General features: G+C 39.6%; 1 protein-coding gene across 1 annotated transcript in view; it reads left to right on the top strand.

Annotated features, from left to right (window-relative positions):
• The window catches only part of psmd1 (proteasome 26S subunit, non-ATPase 1), a 56,790-nt gene that overhangs the window by 35,334 nt on the left and 2,819 nt on the right, over nt 1-18,637 (top strand). The window contains exons 18-24 of the mRNA XM_079594080.1: nt 4,706-4,820; nt 7,937-8,053; nt 9,085-9,187; nt 13,644-13,813; nt 15,279-15,371; nt 15,459-15,551; nt 15,646-15,867. Of these exons, the coding sequence (XP_079450206.1) occupies nt 4,706-4,820; nt 7,937-8,053; nt 9,085-9,187; nt 13,644-13,813; nt 15,279-15,371; nt 15,459-15,551; nt 15,646-15,867 (913 nt within the window). The remainder of the gene's footprint in view (nt 1-4,705; nt 4,821-7,936; nt 8,054-9,084; nt 9,188-13,643; nt 13,814-15,278; nt 15,372-15,458; nt 15,552-15,645; nt 15,868-18,637) is intronic.

Below are 18,637 nucleotides of genomic sequence, written 5' to 3' on the forward strand. Positions count from 1 at the left end.
CGTTGGAGAAAAGCTTCGTCCAGCTTCCCCCTCCCGTTACCAGTGTTTTCTGCATGTGTCTCGGCACATCTGTGTCCCACCTTACACGGTGAAGTTGAGGTTCAAGCTGGTTATTGAAATCTGTGAAAAACTGTGTGTGTGTCTGTGTTTGCTACACATATTACCAGTCAAAGGTTTAAACACACCTACTTATGACTAAAAGTAAAGTCAAAATTTGAAATAGCATAAATGTAAATATGAGAATTATGTAAGTGACCATGAATTCCTGAGGCTCATTCTGGTGCTGCTTCATGAGGTGCATCTTGGGATGCTTTTAAACTATTAAAGGTGTTTTTACACTGTAGATAAATCTCAACTACTGACACTTAGACAAAAAAAAATAAAAAAATAAAATCAGTTCTTTATATTTTTTTTAAACCGACTTAAAATCGAGTAAAAAAAAAGAAAAAAGAAGTGTAACAAAAAATTAAGTTGAGTTAATAAAACATGTTGCCATTTACTTATCGATCATATCATTTTTGTGTACTTGACACTTGTTGGCTGCTTTGCATTGTTTATCAGCTCCCGTTATACTTCTTTTGAAATTCATACATCCACATTAATGCTTGAAGTTGGTTTTGAAGACATGTTCTGTATTGTCTAAGCCATTGATTAGATCAAATAGTTTTAATATCATGAGAGATTTTTCAGTTGAAAATCTTTGTATTTTGTGTGTGTGTGTATGGAAACTTAATGCTAAAATGTCTTTAAATGCTTGTTTAAAGGAAAAAGATGAAGGGCTCATAAACCTGAATTCTTTACTTTGATGATAAACTAGTAAAGAAATACTTTTGAATGGAACAAGGGCTGTTGTACAGATCTCTCTCTCTCTCTCTTGTTTGGTTGGATAGCGTCTGGCAAAGAGAAACTCTTGAGCCATGTACGCCTCTGACTCCTGGAGTGTGTCATGCTCCGTCTTTTGTTTAGAAAACTTAAGGAAAAAAAACTTAAATCAGACAAAACAAATTTAGGAGGGAGCTTTTAGCTGGAGATTTTAAAGTCTGTTAAGGCTGATTGTGTTTTCCAAGTAAGACAAAGCAGTTTTTATGAAGGAATTTTACATATATTTTGACACATACATATATTTTATATACATATATACAGGTGAAACTCCAAAAATGTCTAACTAATATATTATATAGACTCATTACATGCAAAGTGAGATATTTCAAGCCTTTATTTGCTATCATTTAGAGGATTATGGCTTACAGCTTACCCCAAATTCAAAATTAGAATATTGTGAAAAGGTTTTCATCAAAATTATAGCAAATAAAGGCTTGAAATATCTCACTTTGCATGTGATGAGTCTATATAATATATCAGTTTCACCTTTAAGTTGAATTACTGAAATAAATGAACTTTTGCACCATATTCTAATTTTTATACCTGTATACTGAATTCATATTCAGTCTTTTTTCTCTATGCTAAATGATTCTCAAACTAATGGTTTAGTGTGTGTGTGTGTGTGTGTGTGAAATGCATTTACATCAGAAGAAACTAATTAAATAACAGAAAAATTAAGAAATGAAGGGAGAAGTAATTGAATTACAGTAATTGAGTACTTAGCAATGCATTACACCCAACACCGATACCACAGCAAAAACTACTAGCCTAACTAATAAAGTTACGGGACTACTGTTCAATTTAAGCAGAATAATTGCAATAATAAGAAAAAAAAGTGGCTTTAAAGTTAGAAAGCATAAACTCATGTCTGAACCTATAGCAATGTGTTATGGCAACAGCGTCTCAGATAGTCCGACGGCAAGTAAAAGTAAATCGTAACTAAACGACTTTCGAGTGATTCGTTACAAACTGCGCATCAAATATGCTAAAGTTCAACCGTGCTTGTGTGATGCGCTAAATCAAACCTCATTGGTTCTCGGTCGTTACGGACGCACATTTGAACTACTTTTCCTCTTAATGGCGATTGGCAAACCCACTTTAATGTGCATAGCGCCACCTACTGTATGACACCTGACGTAAATAAAGGATCAGGCTTGGGATAGTGATATCCACCAGTTAAAATAAGCTTCTGCTAAGCAAATGTTGTTTTTTTGTAAATGGCTTCAAGACCATAACGTCTTGAAGGCAAATCTAGATTTCTGAGTGAACATTTTTTGTAAACAAATGAATCTTCAGTCTGAATCTGAGACTGAAGCTTCTAAGCCCAAATGACTAGTCGGGATTAGATGATCTAAATGTTTGTGAATAGGCATAAGACTTTGGCTAAGCTGTGTATTTGTACAGAAGGTTCCCAACTTCATCAACATTGAAACTGTTTCCCAGCCTGCCAAGTTTGGCAGAACCCTTGATATCCAGCGCAACACGTTAATTCCAGCCTGATGAAAGATTAAGTCAAATCCTTTTTTATTGCTAGTGGCATTCGTATGCGAGTGCTAAACTGTGGATTAGCTTCCCACGGGAAGGGTTTGAGCAGTTGTCTCAACTGGACGTGCTGTCCGTTACTACAGACCAGATTATTCTATAAGACTGTTTCTTGGCTACTCTGGTCTGGACCTAAACTGAACTATAATTGTCAGTCAGCGTATTTTAAGTTAACCCGGTATTGCGCAATATATCTGTTAGCATATTGGTGTCAGCCAATCAAAATATCTACATTGACAGATTAGTATGATACCCATAGACAATAAAGTTACTCATCTTTTCATTGTGCATTGTGAATGCCTTACAGCGTTATCTTGAAGGTGTGTGTATATATATATATATATATATATATATATATATTATATATATATAATATATATATTAGAACAGTTAAGCTATATATATATATTAGGGGTGTGCAAAGCAGCTGATATTTGTATCTGTATTTGTATTTGTTGAGGGGGGAAAAGTATTTGTATTTGTATTCGAGTAAAATTCAAAATAGGCGTAAAAAATAAAATTTGCGTTACACTTCTAATTTACGTTATAGTGTAAGTATTCTTTAATTACATCCATTATAATAATTATGGATATGCAATATTGGTTGATGTTTTTCCATAAATCCAGCAATGAAACAAGGAACGTAATTGAAAAGAAAATAACATAACAGCCATTACCTCATCCATGGTTAAACCAACAACTAATAAAATACCATTGTGAACATTATGAAGCCTACATCTTGCTGTCTGCAAAAGACAGAGTAACTTAAACGTACCATATAACTCCCACACGTGCATACAATTCGACAAAACTACACAACCATTTTTAACCTTTTTAACTGAACGTTAACGGTACTCTGTAAACAGCCTATTGTCTAAATTACCACGCTAAACAGCTGACGTTACGTAAACAGAGCGAACACGAGAGCACCGACTGCAGACGCCAATAATGCAGCGCAATGGAATAATCTCCCGATCAAACTCCGCTTCTCGAAAGTTATAAACTTCCTCAGGAACCCAGTTAAGGTACAAAAATCTATTCAACAAAAATAGTGATGGAGTTAAGTGTTTTTTCGCTCAGCCGAGCGCTCTGTTGCTGTGTGGAGCAGCCTGTGTCCATTACTCACTCACTCATCCGGGCATGCACTGCGGTCTCATGAGGAAACGCAGCTTTTTGATATAAAGTTTTTCCTATTCCCGAATACAAATATTTTTTAAAGTATTTGTTCGAAAATAAGTATTTGTAAAAAACACGTTATTTGTGCCTTTCCGAATACCGTATTCGGGTTCGGCTCCACCCCTAATATATATATATATGTATGTAATTATATAACTTGAAATCTCCAATTGGTTATCTGTGCCTCCCTAAGATGACAGTTTTACATTATAATTTGATTTATTCTTGTTTTTTTTCATGTAAATTGCAAATAGTTTCATTGTAAACTAATTCTCTTCAATATAATACGTTTCCTCTTTCATTGACTTTTAATGTGAGTGTTGGCATAACGGAGTCTCTGAGGATTTGAGGAAAATGAGGCTGTTATTTGATTATTTTATAACTAGTTGAGCATTTAGTCCTTCAGGCTGTTTGAGAATAGCATCTCTGCAGTCTTAAGCAGAGGCGCTCGCAGGAAGTGTTTCACGGATAAAAAGCCTAAATGAAAATGAAGGGGGGAAATAATGGCAAGTATTTTCTCATCATGAAAGCAAACATGAGTTTGAAGTTCAGTGTGTGACGAAATCTGACTTTAAATATGCATTAACATCATAAAAAAATATATGTAGCCTAAAAAAAAATACCTTGACACTGTTGACTGTGTAGTTGTTGTGACAAGTGTATTTTGTTTTTCACAAGAGTAGCTTAACTGTTCTTTTAACCAATTGAATCTCCTTGTTACAAATTTTTCACAGAAATGGGAAAGTCCATTTTCTGCTTCTACTAAAAATGTTTCTCACAATTGGCCTAACATTCCCATCATTTTATGGTCTTTTTCAAAGTAACCACACATCTATACTTCAAATACACTTGAGTAATGGAAACCGAAATAACTCTCCTGCACTGTTTTATCAAGTCAGCATCGTTTGTGTTACGAACGACAATTTGACTGAAAGCCTGTGCACCAGTTAAAGAGTTCCTGAGCACAAACTTTGAACAAAGAACTAAAGCCTCGCATTCCTGCACCCGATCCAAAGTGTTACTGTCAGAGAAAATAAACCGTTTTGAAAAATTGATGGTCTTTCCTTCAAGTGTGTTTTTTTCTTTTTTCTATTTGTGTCTACAGGACTCCAGAACAATGTCCCAGTGTGGTCTCCCTGCTGTCCGAGAGCTACAACCCTCACGTCCGCTGCGGCGCTGCAATGGCTCTGGGCATCTGCTGTGCTGGCACCGGAAACAAGGTACTGGACCGGCATTCTTACTGTCGGTTTCGGTATTAATGAGGCTGTGCAATATGATGTAATAGGCAGGGCTTGACATTCACTGTTTTGCTCACCAGCCACTATGGCTTGTGGTTTTACAAAGCCACTCAGCATTTCCACTGGCCACAATTTTGACATCGATACCATGGGGAAAAACTGGCATATATATATATATTTAATATTATCTCATAATTTGGCAGCCGGTATATTAGGCTGCTGTCACTTTAAGACCTGACATACGGACCCGTTATATTGTTTTATATAGCCGATATACACAAAGTCTGCGGGAATGAGTAAAAATATGCTTAATTTGCACAATCCCACGCCGAACTTCAAGCCCTGTAACACCAACAATATTGATCCGGAACAAATTAAATGAGTGAGTCTCACTCTACAGATAAAGCGTTGTCGGGATAATTTCGGTTTTGCGTATCTACCCCGAAGTGATGATAAATTCTGTCTAAAAATTTTCACGCCCAGACAAGTAGTTTGTTAAGACTTGGTTTGTAGGGAATTACAAACATGCACACATATATTCAAACACACATAACTATAGAATTAATTAATGCGCACGTGAGCGCCATCAGCATTTCTCACAGGTTTGCGTTTAAAGTTTGTGTAGAGAGAACGGTGTCGTCTTAGCGGACCCTAATTTAATAACTAATGATCGTTGTGATGGAAGTGAATCAATCAAAACTAACTTTAGCTGGAAAATAACATTATTCAAGAACCGCTATAAAGACAAAACAATCTGTTACCTTAAATTATACGTTTATCTCTGAAAAGCCGCTTTGAAACAATCTACATTGTTAAAAGCGCTATATAAATGAAGATGACTTGACTTGAGTAAAAGGGACTCAGGTTTGTGAGAAAGAGGAGCTTGTATTGTGTATCCTGCGGAAGAGTTTCAGATATTTCAGTATCGATATGCATCAACAAAATCTATATATTTGACAACACTAGATTGTATTTGGTTTTTATTTCAGATGCCTTTTTAAAAAGACTACAATTGAAAAATGTATATTATTCAAAATTGAACCCGCTAACGTGGCTTGTAGGAGTGACTGCGTTACACACCATCACTGAGATACACCAGTATTTGGTGGGTTTGCGGGTGTTCATGTCAAGCCCTGGTAATAGGCCTATGTATTTAACACAAACTCACATAGGGCCCTATTTTAACGATCTAAGCGCATGGTCTAAAGCTCACTTAGGACGTGTCCGAATCCACTAGTTTAGCTAGTTTAACGGCGGGAAAAATGGTTGGCGCGCCATGCGCATGCTCCAAAAGGGTTGTCCCTATTCTCTTAATGAGTAATGGGTGTGTTTTGGGATTTATGTGCGTTAAACCAATCAGTCTCATCTCCCATTCCCTTTAAATGCCAGTTGAGCTTACGACATGGCGGATTTGCTATTTACATGACGGAATTTGATAGCGGAAAAACTGAACGCGTCTCCAGAGCGCAAACGGATCTGCTCGTGCGCGAGGTTAAAGTGCACAAGCAGATCATCTACGGGACAAGCCGGATTCCACCATATCTTTATGTACACAATAGTAATATTTTACATTGTAATCTGTTTATTTTAAATATTTGGCATGTTTGTGTGCTGCTGTGCGTCCCTGTGTGTTTAATAAGCAGAGTGTACGCGTTGTGGACCCGCCTATAGGCGCTAATTACTAACACGCTCTTTAAAAAACAAAAAAAATATTGCGCCATTGACTTTAGACCAGGTTTCAGTTGGTCAATGGCTCAGTCGGTCAATGGCTCAGTCTATTTCGGTTGCCTCAAAATAGCAACGCACCAACAATGCGCCTGAACACCCCTCGTTTGCAGACCAGCAGCCCGTGGGCACACAGATGGGCGCAAATGTATTTGCTATTTAAACAGTGTGGCGCAGGACGTGAAAATGATAACTGCGTCGGGCTGAAACTAGCAAAAAACACTTGCGTCGCGGCAGATTCATAAATCTGAAAAGTTTGAATGCACCTATCACTATTTTTGTTGTTGTTGCATTTGTGACCATTTAATCACAGTCTGGAGCTCAGATGTGAATGTTAAAGGTTAGACGGCTAAAAAAAAGTTCTTAAGTCTGTGAGACAGCTGAGCAAGGTCTGTCGAGACCCGAGAGAGATGCTTGAGCTCTCTTACAGCAATCCTGAGTGAGGTTACGGAGTCTTGTACACGCTTGGGTTGGTTCTGCGACTAATTGCATTACCAGTGGAAGAGTCACAGATGGCACATTTACTACTTGAGTGGAGATGAGATTCTAGCGGATACCTTGGACAATGCTCTTGCCATTGACCGCTCAACTCCCTCGTTGGCTGAGCTGGAAAAGGCAACATGAAGATTGGTCTTGACCACTTGACTTATAACAATAACTCTAATCCAAATCCCTCTCAGGCGCCCTAATACAGTCATGGCGATGCTGGGAAATCGGACTGGCGTACGAGCCAAGTTCTCCCACACTTTCAAACCTATCAGGCCTTTTAAATGGGTCACAAATCCTGCTTCGATTTGTAATTTATACACCTGGTTATTTTTACTGCGTTATAATTTCTGGAGTTGTTTCAATCCTTTTTTGGCTCCATCTGTCTTGGGCTGCAGGTAACGACTGCTTTATTTAGTCTGAATCGTTCCAAACAACTTCTGACGCAATTGCACAAATATGTATATCGATGGGATACTGTATGTTGTGTAATGATACTTAAGCTTTTAGTTATCTATGAGCCAAATGTGCTATTTTGGACTGTCTTGAGTGCAGTCGTAATTTAAAAAGTGCTTGATAGGTTTGGCTTTCGACCTGAAGATCAAATGTGACACTAAATAACGTATTAAACAAACCCAACTGAACCATTCTGAGAGAATGGGATGGAAGGCTCTGAGGTTAGTGTATCATTAGGTAAATTAGGATCTATACTTCACCTCAGCTTACCATATTATGATACCAAAAATTCTCAACGATAATTAGATGCTTGGGAATCTGATGGATTTGTGGTTTAGGTTTAACTATTCAGAATGCTGTGTCAATACATGCTTCTGCTTTTCCATAAGCATATTGAATATTTATCATTTAATGGTGATTTCCTTCAACAGGAAGCAATCAATCTGCTGGAGCCCATGACCAATGACCCGGTGAATTACGTCAGACAGGGCGCTCTGATCGCCTCTGCTCTGATCATGATCCAGCAGTCGGAGGTCACCTGTCCAAAGGTAAGGGGAGTGTGTGGTTTTGGGTGGTTGGGGTTAATTATTTGGCTCATGGGATTAGTAAACGTAATCTGTATACATGATAATGCTGTGGTTACACCTCGTCATGCCAATTTTTTTAGTCCTTGCCTTACAGCAAAGTGTGTTAAAGCTACAAAATCACAGCTAATGCTAATATATAAATGTGTTGGACCAATGATTTTCCAATAAATAAATGGATGGATGTATATTATCTAGAGGAAGTTGGTTGAAATGATGTGGGCTTTAGAGACTACACAGACTGAAAATGAACTATAGTCTGTCATTTTTCTGTTTATTATAGATGCTAGTACACACCTAAAGTCATAAATATTGGCCTTTTATAATTTCAGACTTCGTCCAATCGTTTCTACAGTGTGGTTGTGTTGTCACGGTACATTTGCCTGTTTCTTGGGGTGATTTTCCCTCAGGTTTACCACATGATTAATACTGGGCTGCAAATTTAATGGCCAGATGAAAGTGAAATTGATTTGAAAATCCCTGTTTTATGGAGTAATAAAGAGCTGGAGTTGTAGTAAAGGCAATCGTTTGTTAAATATCCCTTACGGGCACACTTTGATTCACGCTAGCCACGTTTTATGTGCCTGGCCTTAAACTTCGGGGAAAGAAAGCAGATTATGAATTACAACAGACTTAACCGTGTGTATGCCTCTGAATTCAGATATGCCTTCAATATTTTGCAAAGCGAATGAAGTAATTTCGCACTTGAATCCTTGAGCGTTGCATAGAAGCTAATCATATCTGAGTCAGAGGACGGGAACGAAGTCGAATCCCTGAGATATCATCTTTTAATTACAGTAATTATAACAAGTCATGAATGCGGCATAAGACCAGAGCTGTTTATTTAGAAAGTAAATGTGGTCAGTTTTGATTTCACTTTGAGATTTGCTGGTATATTGTTTCCTGTTCTCGCTAATTATTTAATGTAAAAGCGCCTGTGTCCGTCCACAGAAGTCGTATCAGAGATCAGCTGTTCATCGCTCTTGTTTCCACAGGTGAACCAGTTCCGGCAGCTCTACTCAAAAGTGATCAACGACAAGCATGATGATGTGATGGCCAAATTTGGGGCCATTCTGGCTCAAGGCATCCTGGATGCAGGTCAGTGCCAAATGTGGAGAAATGCAATACACAGTCAATACAAAAAAAGTGAATCTTTAAACGAGATTTACTTTTCATTTCTTTTGATTTTGAGGTCAAATGACTTCTGAGATTCTCCTTTTAAACAGGGTTTGAATAGGGTTCCCACGGGTCCTTGAAATCCTTGAAGGTCCCGTTTTTCCTGTGTTTTTGAAGCTTTGATTGTGTTTACAGTGTGCAATATAATGTGTTCATGTTTTGCGTGTAAAAAAACAGTATTTTTCACAAAATGTACTTATCTGTATACCGCTGTTTTCACTGTCCTAAAAACGGGCTGATTACTTCCTTGTTCTATGAAGTCACTCCTTCAGAAATACGTAACGAGTTCTGATTGTGCCAGCGGTTCCTGTGTTGTGATTGGACAGCAGCTTAGCGCACGTTGCCCGGAAAGGTCACGCCTTTTACTATATTGGAGATGCATGCGCTCAGTGTTATTGTTAACATGGCCAAACAAAAGTGATTTGACTCCGGGATGAAAATAACAGCGTCTCGACGATATGAGGACACACACTCTACAAACGCAACTCTTCCTCTTCTCTGTAGGAGCGCAACAAGACCACGCCCCTTTTTTTGTGTATTCCTGTGTGCGGAGGTTAGTCAAAAAACTGTCCTAGTGACGTCATTAAAGCAGGAAGTAGAGATGTAGTCCGAACCGGCCGTTCGCTGTAGGCTTTGAAAGGGGGACTTCTGTTAAATCAAATATCTTGCTTGGCATTGAACTTTGAGCTTTATCATTTTACAGGTATTATTTATGCTCTAACAGCAACATTACACACTAGCTAAAGTTAACAAAATGGGATCACGAAGAACCGGACCTTTAAAGGTTTGTGAATCGGAATTTTTTTTTTTTTCAAGGCTCTGGAAAGTTTTGGAAAATAAACATACATAGATACAGGTCCTTGAAAGTGCTTGAATTTATTTTGTGCAAGCAATTTTCTGGAAAAAAATCCATATTATTCCAGAGTGTTATTTCGCCAACACTTCGTGGCCAATGAATACTAGTTTGCTTGATTTGCGTTAGTTGCGCGCATTTACGCGTTACGTTGTGTCTCCCGCGTGAGGTGTTTTGTGTTGTACGTTTCCATGACGTTCACGCGCGCACAAAACTACTACGCTGGTACCTCAACGTTTGATGTTGAACAGAACAAATGTGTCCCCACATTAAGTCCTTGAATTTGAGGGTATTGGACCTGGAAAGTCCTTAATGTCCTTGAATTTGAGGGTATTGGACCTGGAAAGTCCTTAATGTCCTTGAATTTGAGGGTATTGGACCTGGAAAGTCCTTAATTCCCTTGAATTTGAAGTTAACCAAGGTGTGGGAACACTGTAGATTGTCTATTTGTCATTTTTCACTTTCTGGGTTAATGTGCTTTGTAGAGTCTTGTCTCAAATGGCTCGATGGTTGGGTGTTCAGTGCAAAATGCGAGGGTGAAAACAAACCTTTGTATGCATGTCAAGGCAGGCAAGTCCTGAGATAAAGTACTGATAGGATCGTGACAAGAATGTGGCATTAGAAACCAGATAGCGCCACGTCTTCATGACTTTACAATCAATCATTCACTCATTCCCAAGGGGGATTGCCTATTAATATTGAAAGAATGCTTTGACCTTCAAGATGCTCTTGTCCCCAGCTTCCCAAATATCAGCTTGTATACCAACCCAATACAGGTTAGCGCACATTTAGGAGAATATCTCAGTGTTTTTGCCCACGGTTGGTGAATAAGGACACACTGAGACGATGTTGCATCTTAATGATCTATTTATTACCACTACAGCACATAAATTGGGAATTTGAAGGTTTCAGTCAGGGGTCCATGCCTCAATACTTCATTGAAGTTGGACATCAGCATGTTGCTAAGCTAACATCACGCATAAAAATACACATAGCACAAATGTTGGTGTTTGATGTTAACGTTGCTAAGCTAATGCCACAGTACTCCAATAATCAATAAAATTGATAGCTAAATTAAAGTTTGCAATGTATACATTGGTTAAGACTTTAGTTTAGGGTACAATTCTCACTATTAACTAGCTGCTAGATGCATATTACTATGATATTGGCTTTTTATTAGTACTTTTAAAGCACATTTTAATGCCTTATTCTGCATGATCATATTCTACATCCCTACAACTACCTTACTAACTATTAATAAGCAGTTATTAGTAGTTTATTGGGGCAAAAGTCATAGTTAGTTAATAGTGAGAATTGGACCTTAAACTAAAGTGTGACTGCAAATTGCAATGTCTGTTGAAATTATGACCCCCGGTGACATTTTGAAGTCTTGATTCATGGCCTGGTTTGGCCGAGAGTTTGAACACTTGGGTTTTTGGTTGTCACACATGATGTAAGTCACTGCGGTCAAAATAAACAATACAGGCCATAATTTCTCTAGGCAATTACAGTAGATGCCAACAGGAAACTTGCAGTCTAATAATTTAACGGGCTGTGACAAAAGTAAGCTATTGTCTGCGTTGCCTTTCATCCTGAGCCAAATCGATGCTTTAAACTGATGATACCATTCCCTCTCCCCATTCATCTTCTTTATAAATGCATCATGGACGTGTGCACACCTCTTCCCGTCCTGGCACTCATCCCTCACTCCCGTTATTGTCCGCTCGGGCAGTTTGAGGGTGGAGTCGTCTTTGGCCTTGACCTTTATTCTCATATTAAAAAGCCCAGTTCTGCATCGGCTCCATGTGCAGGAAAGGACATCTGAAGCGCCAGTTGTTAATCACGATGTCCACACCTATGCCCTTCTCCTTTCAGCCTTGCATGTGTGGCTATTGCAACTTTTAAATATAGAGTAAGGCCCTGATCACAGATAAATAAAGTATTAAATAAAGTAAATAAAAAGCTGATTTGACGTTTACTTGACGTGGTTGCCTAGCAACAAAAAACACAGCTCACTGCTCGTTCTGTGTGATTGGCCAGTGCTGTGCGCCTTGCGTTTTCGAACCTGAAAAGCGAATTTGTTGTGATCGGGGCCTAATGATGTGCAATCCAGAATCCAAGAGTTCAGTCCCGTTTAGCCAGACCTGTTCTTTTAAATATCAGTATAAAGTCTGGTCCACAGTGGCTATGTTTACATGCACAACTTATGTTTCACTGAATTCATTCAGATTGATGAATCTGAACGTATCGTTTATATGAACGCTAAACATGTGCGCGGGTTGATGTGCGCGTTTATATGTCTCAAGCTTCAGTTTGGAATATATTTTTTGACGTGGAAATAGAGTCCATGCTGTTTGTGCATTCAGTTCTTTATTTGTTTTAAACAGCTTAACATTTATCCATTTCTGGTCATAATTTGGTGACAAAGAGCATATGAACGGTGTCGTGCTGCTTATATTTATCACGCAGTAATAAAGTCGTCTGTGGATGAGAATCTGAAACCAGGACTGGTGGGCCGTTGTCCTGCTCCACTTCACAGACGCTGTGAAAGGAGAATTTTAGGATGACGTGACACTTTATTCAACAGCTTGTTCAGCGTGTCGTACATCATTACGCTATTTCAACGTCTTTAGAAATGCGCTGTCATTTCAGTTTCGGTTTTCAATTCGGTTTTCAATCATTAACTCTTTTCAGTCCGATTGAGCCGTCAGATCGATTACTAACGGATTATTTGGCTGCATATAAACGTAGCCGCTATCACTTACTCTGGGTAAGAACCGGCAACTTAAAGGTAGGGTAGGACAGAATTGTCTAAAAAAAACTTTTATTCAAATTTGTTTAAACTGTCTTTATATACCAATGCATAATTAAAATGCAAGTACTCTGAAATAGAGAGTATAAAAAAAACGAGTGACTCTAGTGTATTTAATCTTCAATAAACACAGCTCATTAATTCCATTCACTCCCACCTAAAAACGGGTGCGCGACTGCGCGCACGTGGGCAGAGCCAGTAATAGCGGTGGTAGTCATGGCGACGGAGAGTGACAGTCGCGCTAGCCAATCCTGTGATTCGTCCCAAATGGAAATAATGAGCTGTGTTTAATGAAGATTAAACGGTCTAGAGTCACTCGATTTTTATACTCTTTTTATCAGAGTACTTACATTTTAATTATGCATTGATATATATAGAAAGTTTAATCAAATTTGGTAAAAAGTTTTTATATAAATCCTACCTACAATACCTTTAAGGAGTGGTCACATTTAACATTGCTTGACGAAATGTCATGGGCGAAATACAGTTATTTCAATAGCTAATTGCATGATCGGGAGTTAAGTGTGAGGGCAAAAGATTAGATTTCACTCGTGCTCAGGTTGGTCAAATTCACCGCACGGTGCTTCATGCATTGCTACACTACTGACAATGGACTGGTTTTGCCGAAATGTCATTAATGTGACCAAATCTTTAGAGGCAAGAGGCTGGTTGAGGAGCACTATAACACGTCTTCTCTTTCTGATTGTTCTCAGGTGGGCGTAACGTGACGATCTCTCTGCAGTCTCGCACAGGCCACACACACATGCCGTCTGTGGTGGGTCTGCTGGTCTTCACCCAGTTCTGGTTCTGGTTCCCGCTCTCTCACTTCCTCTCCTTGGCCTTCATACCCACAGCCATCATCGGCCTCAACAAGGACCTGAAGGTAAGCAGAAATGTCCAACCTGACATACTGCAAAATGTGATGTCACAGAAACGTGGTCCCACTGTGTCCATCAAAGCGTATTTTTCGCGCGTCTGGAGTATTATTCCAATTGTTTTCAATGGGAGCACTGCGTTTTTAAAACGGCAGGAGCGTAATGAGGAGCTGAGTGTCTATTTCACGCTGAGCACTCGCTGTTTTTTTACTGGTCTCTGAGAGTTGAAGAATCTTCAACTTTGGGTAAAACGCAGCGCTCATCACTCACTTTTTACCCAGCCGTCCAATTACAGTGGAGGAGGGGCGGGACTAGTACCACACCGACCAACCGCCACATTCTGCTTGTACAACGTCAACGGAGGACAACAAACATAATAACAGAACAAAATCATTTAAAACAAGAGCCAGAGCAAATACTTCACATTGTATTGACATTTTATATAGAAACAACACAGAAACAAACTATCTGTGAAATTAGATACTAGTAACACTTCCGCAGATATTCCGTATCAAAGCAAAGCGTCTCAACTGGAAAAAAACGAAGGTTCTAAAAGCACAATGTTCTAAAATTCCAAAATCTAAGTTTCTAAAAATGTAAGGTTCTTTGAATTTAAGATCTCAAAACGCTCTCAAGCGCCCACAGCTAGGTTTTTTCAGCTGGCTAAAAACGCTAAGGTGGACACGCGGCCTTAGTATGACAAAAGCTAAAATCCCCATCTATCCAGTAAGGAGCCAAACCATTAATCCATGCTAGAAGAGTTAGCAGAAGTTGTAGCATTGGTGTTGTGGTTCGCTCTGCGGTGTCCAATCCTCTTCTGCCACTGACCTGCAGAGTTCAGCTCCAACACCAGTTAAACACACTTAAAACCAGCCAATCAAGGTCTTCAGGAGTACTATAAACTTCCAGGCCCTCCAGAAGCAGGGTTGCACATTGGCAGAAGTAGTGAAAGCTGAAAATGAACAAATCTTTGAGTCATTTCATTCTTTTAAGTGGCTTTAAATGTTATACTTTTGATAGCCATATTCCCTGAACACTTCCACCTACGCAATCTTGATCATATTCTGAATTAAGAAATCATTATAATAGTCAAAAATGATTTACAGGGAACATAATTACCTTCTAAGTCTTTCATTCATTTGTCACGGTGACAGACACAATGTTCACGAATGACCCATCACTATCTCGAACAAAGCTTTGTTTAAACCCTAGTGAACTTTCTTGCTTTCGTCTACATGGTCAGTGCCCTAACTGTCAGTGAACCTCACATGTGACCCTCGGGGAAGGATGTACAGGGGCACCAACTTCTGGCGTCATACAAAAAGCACTTCTCAAACTAAAGCACTTGCATCAGAATGTATTTCAGAGTTTGAAGTAAACATGTTTCTATGCTAACAGCGCAATAGTAGTCAGTAGTACAATTAAAATCAGTACTTTTCAGTTTCTAATGATTAAATTCTGTCCTATCAACAGATGCCGAAGGTGCAGTATCGCTCCAACTGCAAACCCTCCACCTTCGCCTATCCTCCACCCCTGGAAGTCCCGAAGGAGAAGGAGAAGGAGAAGGTCTGTCTCACCCGAGAACTCGCACACCGGACATGACACATCTCAACAAGATCCAGATCTAATGGCTTATTTTGTCTCTTCTGTCAGGTTTCCACCGCCGTTCTGTCCATCACGGCTAAAGCCAAGAAGAAGGAGAAGGAAAAGGAGAAGAAAGAGAAAGAGGAGGAAAAGATGGAAGTGGTATGAACGTCTAACAGATCTAGACCTTTTGCAAAGCACTTCCCGAAACCTTTAGTTAAGTGACATGTACCACCAAACACTTTATCTGATGCAGGAAACGCAAGCAGAGGCCGAGAAGGAGAAGAAAGACGAGGAGAAGGAGAAGGAGAAGGAGAAAGAGAAGGAAAAAGAAAAGGAGAAAGAGAAGGAGAAAGAGAAAGAGAAGAAGAAAGAGCCAGAGCCAAGCTTCCAGATGCTGGAGAACCCAGCGCGTGCGATGCCGGCCCAGCTGAAGGTCCTCACCATGCCCGACTGCAGATACCAGCCCTTCAAACCCGTGAGTCCAGCAGCTTCACAACACAGGCCGTTTCAAAGCGGCTTCACAATACAGGCCGTTTCAAAGCAGCTTCACAACACAGGCCGTTTCAAAGCAGCTTCACAACACAGGCCGTTTCAAAGCAGCTTCACAACACAGGCCGTTTCAAAGCGGCTTCACAATACAGGCCGTTTCAAATCAGCTTCACAATACAGGCCGTTTCAAAGCGGCTTCACAATACAGGCCGTTTCAAATCCGCTTCACAATACAGGCCGTTTCAAATCCGCTTCACAATACAGGCCGTTTCAAATCAGCTTCACAATACAGGCCGTTTCAAATCAGCTTCACAATACAGGCCGTTTCAAATCAGCTTCACAATACAGGCCGTTTCAAATCCGCTTCACAATACAGGCCGTTTCAAATCCGCTTCACAATACAGGCCGTTTCAAATCAGCTTCACAATACAGGCCGTTTCAAATCAGCTTCACAATACAGGCCGTTTCAAATCAGCTTCACAATACAGGCCGTTTCAAATCAGCTTCACAATACAGGCCGTTTCAAATCAGCTTCACAATACAGGCCGTTTCAAAGCGGCTTCACAATACAGGCCGGTATTTAGCACTTTGAGTCTATTTTTTAGTTTGGTTTGGATGATCTAGAGTGGTGGACACAGCAGTGGCGGAGCCAGGATTTTTACATGGGGGTGGCCAGGCAAGGGCCAGCAACCAGTCTGGGGTGGCACAGACATTTTTATTATTTTAATTTAAAAATGAGTTTGACTATAAGTATTGGACTGTTTTAGTGCCTACACAACTGAATAGTTAATTTATACTTAATTGTAATTGAGATAGTAGTGAATTAGGAATCATGGAATACTGAGTGAATTTTTATCTTTTATTATTATTATTATTATTCACCACCTCCAGGCATATTAATAAAGGGGCACACACTATAGCCTACCTAAAGTTCAACTTGCTCAGTTAGCTTGCTTCTGGTTCTCAAAACCCCCAATAGCTTGTTCTACATTGTTGCACCGTCATGAATGAGACATTCAGATAACTACTGTAGCTCAAAGATTAATCAACCTTCAGTGAATTTTATATAATCATTGAATTCTTCAACCAATTCTGAGTTTGTCAAAAAAAAGTTGCAACTGAAAAAGTTAACACTGCATGTTTAACTTTTCTATATTAGTTGTCAAAATAAATAATTGCAACAGTTCTATCATAGGCTACCTAAATTAAAAAGGAAAACAAAATGTCTCTTTTGAATCCCCATGTGCAAGAATGTGAACAAGGCGGAAGTCAACAGCACATAAATGCCAGAATGTAAAATTAGTTATTTTATGGGTTTAAAAATTATCCATTTTTGTCCTCTTTACAAATTAACACCAGCTAGTAGCAAATGCACAGTGCTCACATTTATTTGTAGGCTACATTTAAAAACGACATCAGTTTGTGCCTTATATTGTGTTCTCACATAGCAGATTATTATTATTATTACAGACAGATGTGACGCATAACAAATATATGATGCATGGATGCAGTTTTGACACAGCTCTAATCGCCTTTTTGATTATTTCACGAGTCAATTGACGTCAAGACATTTGCGCACCGCAAGCACAGTACAACGGCTGACAGGACAGGAAAGTTAGTTTTACTGACATTTGGCCTGACAACTTCTCATCTTACCGAAGATAGCCAACTGATGTAGGACAACGCGCGCTTGTTGTTTCTTTGACTGCACACTAGTGACGGTCTTGCAACCCACTGTTGTATTTCCGATGAATTACACAGCCACTGCCATATGCGAATATAATGCTTTTTATTAACAGCTCTACTTGTCAACACGATCCCGTATATTCCACTGCCCACATACGTGTGTGTATATCGTACATGTGCATCACTGTGGGGGGGAAACAGACGTTCTTAAAGAGCCCAGCACATTTAAAGTAACATGTTAATAATACACAAATTATATTGTTCTTCTGTACAGATCATTTATCAGAATGATCTACACCCACCAGTTGAGAAACATTGACTCTATATTTACTATGCGTATATCACTGTCTGTTGTTCTGCTGAAGCTCGTTCGGCACCTGCACATTTCCGCACTCGTTTGACTTGCGCTGGCGCTGAGGTGCAGTTAGAGTGCGCGTCTCACGTTTTTGTTTTGTTTTTGTTTTTTGTGGTCTTAAAGAGACGGTTCTGCGTTTAAAAAACATAATTCTTGACAATAAAAAAAGAGACATAAACAACAGTTGTGAGAGGGGTGGCCAAAGGGGTGGCCAAGCTTAGGCAAAGGGTGGCCACGGCCACCCCTGGCCACCCCCTAGATCCGCCCCTGGGACACAGACATTTTGACGATGGGTCCTGTCTGTGCACACATGTCCTTAAAACAACCCTTAACGTTCGTTTTCAAAACTCTGCAACTCACCGAGTGGTTAGTGGTGTTCGTTGATGTTCCAAAACAAGTAGCGTAGCGAAATAGTTTCTGTCGTGTTTTATTTGGCATTTTGTAAAATCCCATTGATTTCTGTTGGAGGACTCATTGCTCGTTGATATTACTGCGCTAACGCAAAGGGGGCCGTTTACATTTGGTTGTAGTCTTTTCGCTCGGTTCTCCGTCTCCCAGAAGGCTAGCGTGAGCAGAGCAACTGTGCTCCCGGAGTAGCGAAATACACAAACACAATATCCTTGCATCTAAAATGGACTATGAAAGCTGGATTCTGGAGGACCCGCTTGATTTTGAGTTTGACGGTCGAGGATACCGTTTCGAACCTGTGGTTGTC

The sequence above is a fragment of the Phoxinus phoxinus genome, assembly GCF_949152265.1.
Source record: "Phoxinus phoxinus genome assembly, chromosome: 20".
Taxonomy (NCBI): domain Eukaryota; kingdom Metazoa; phylum Chordata; class Actinopteri; order Cypriniformes; family Leuciscidae; genus Phoxinus; species Phoxinus phoxinus.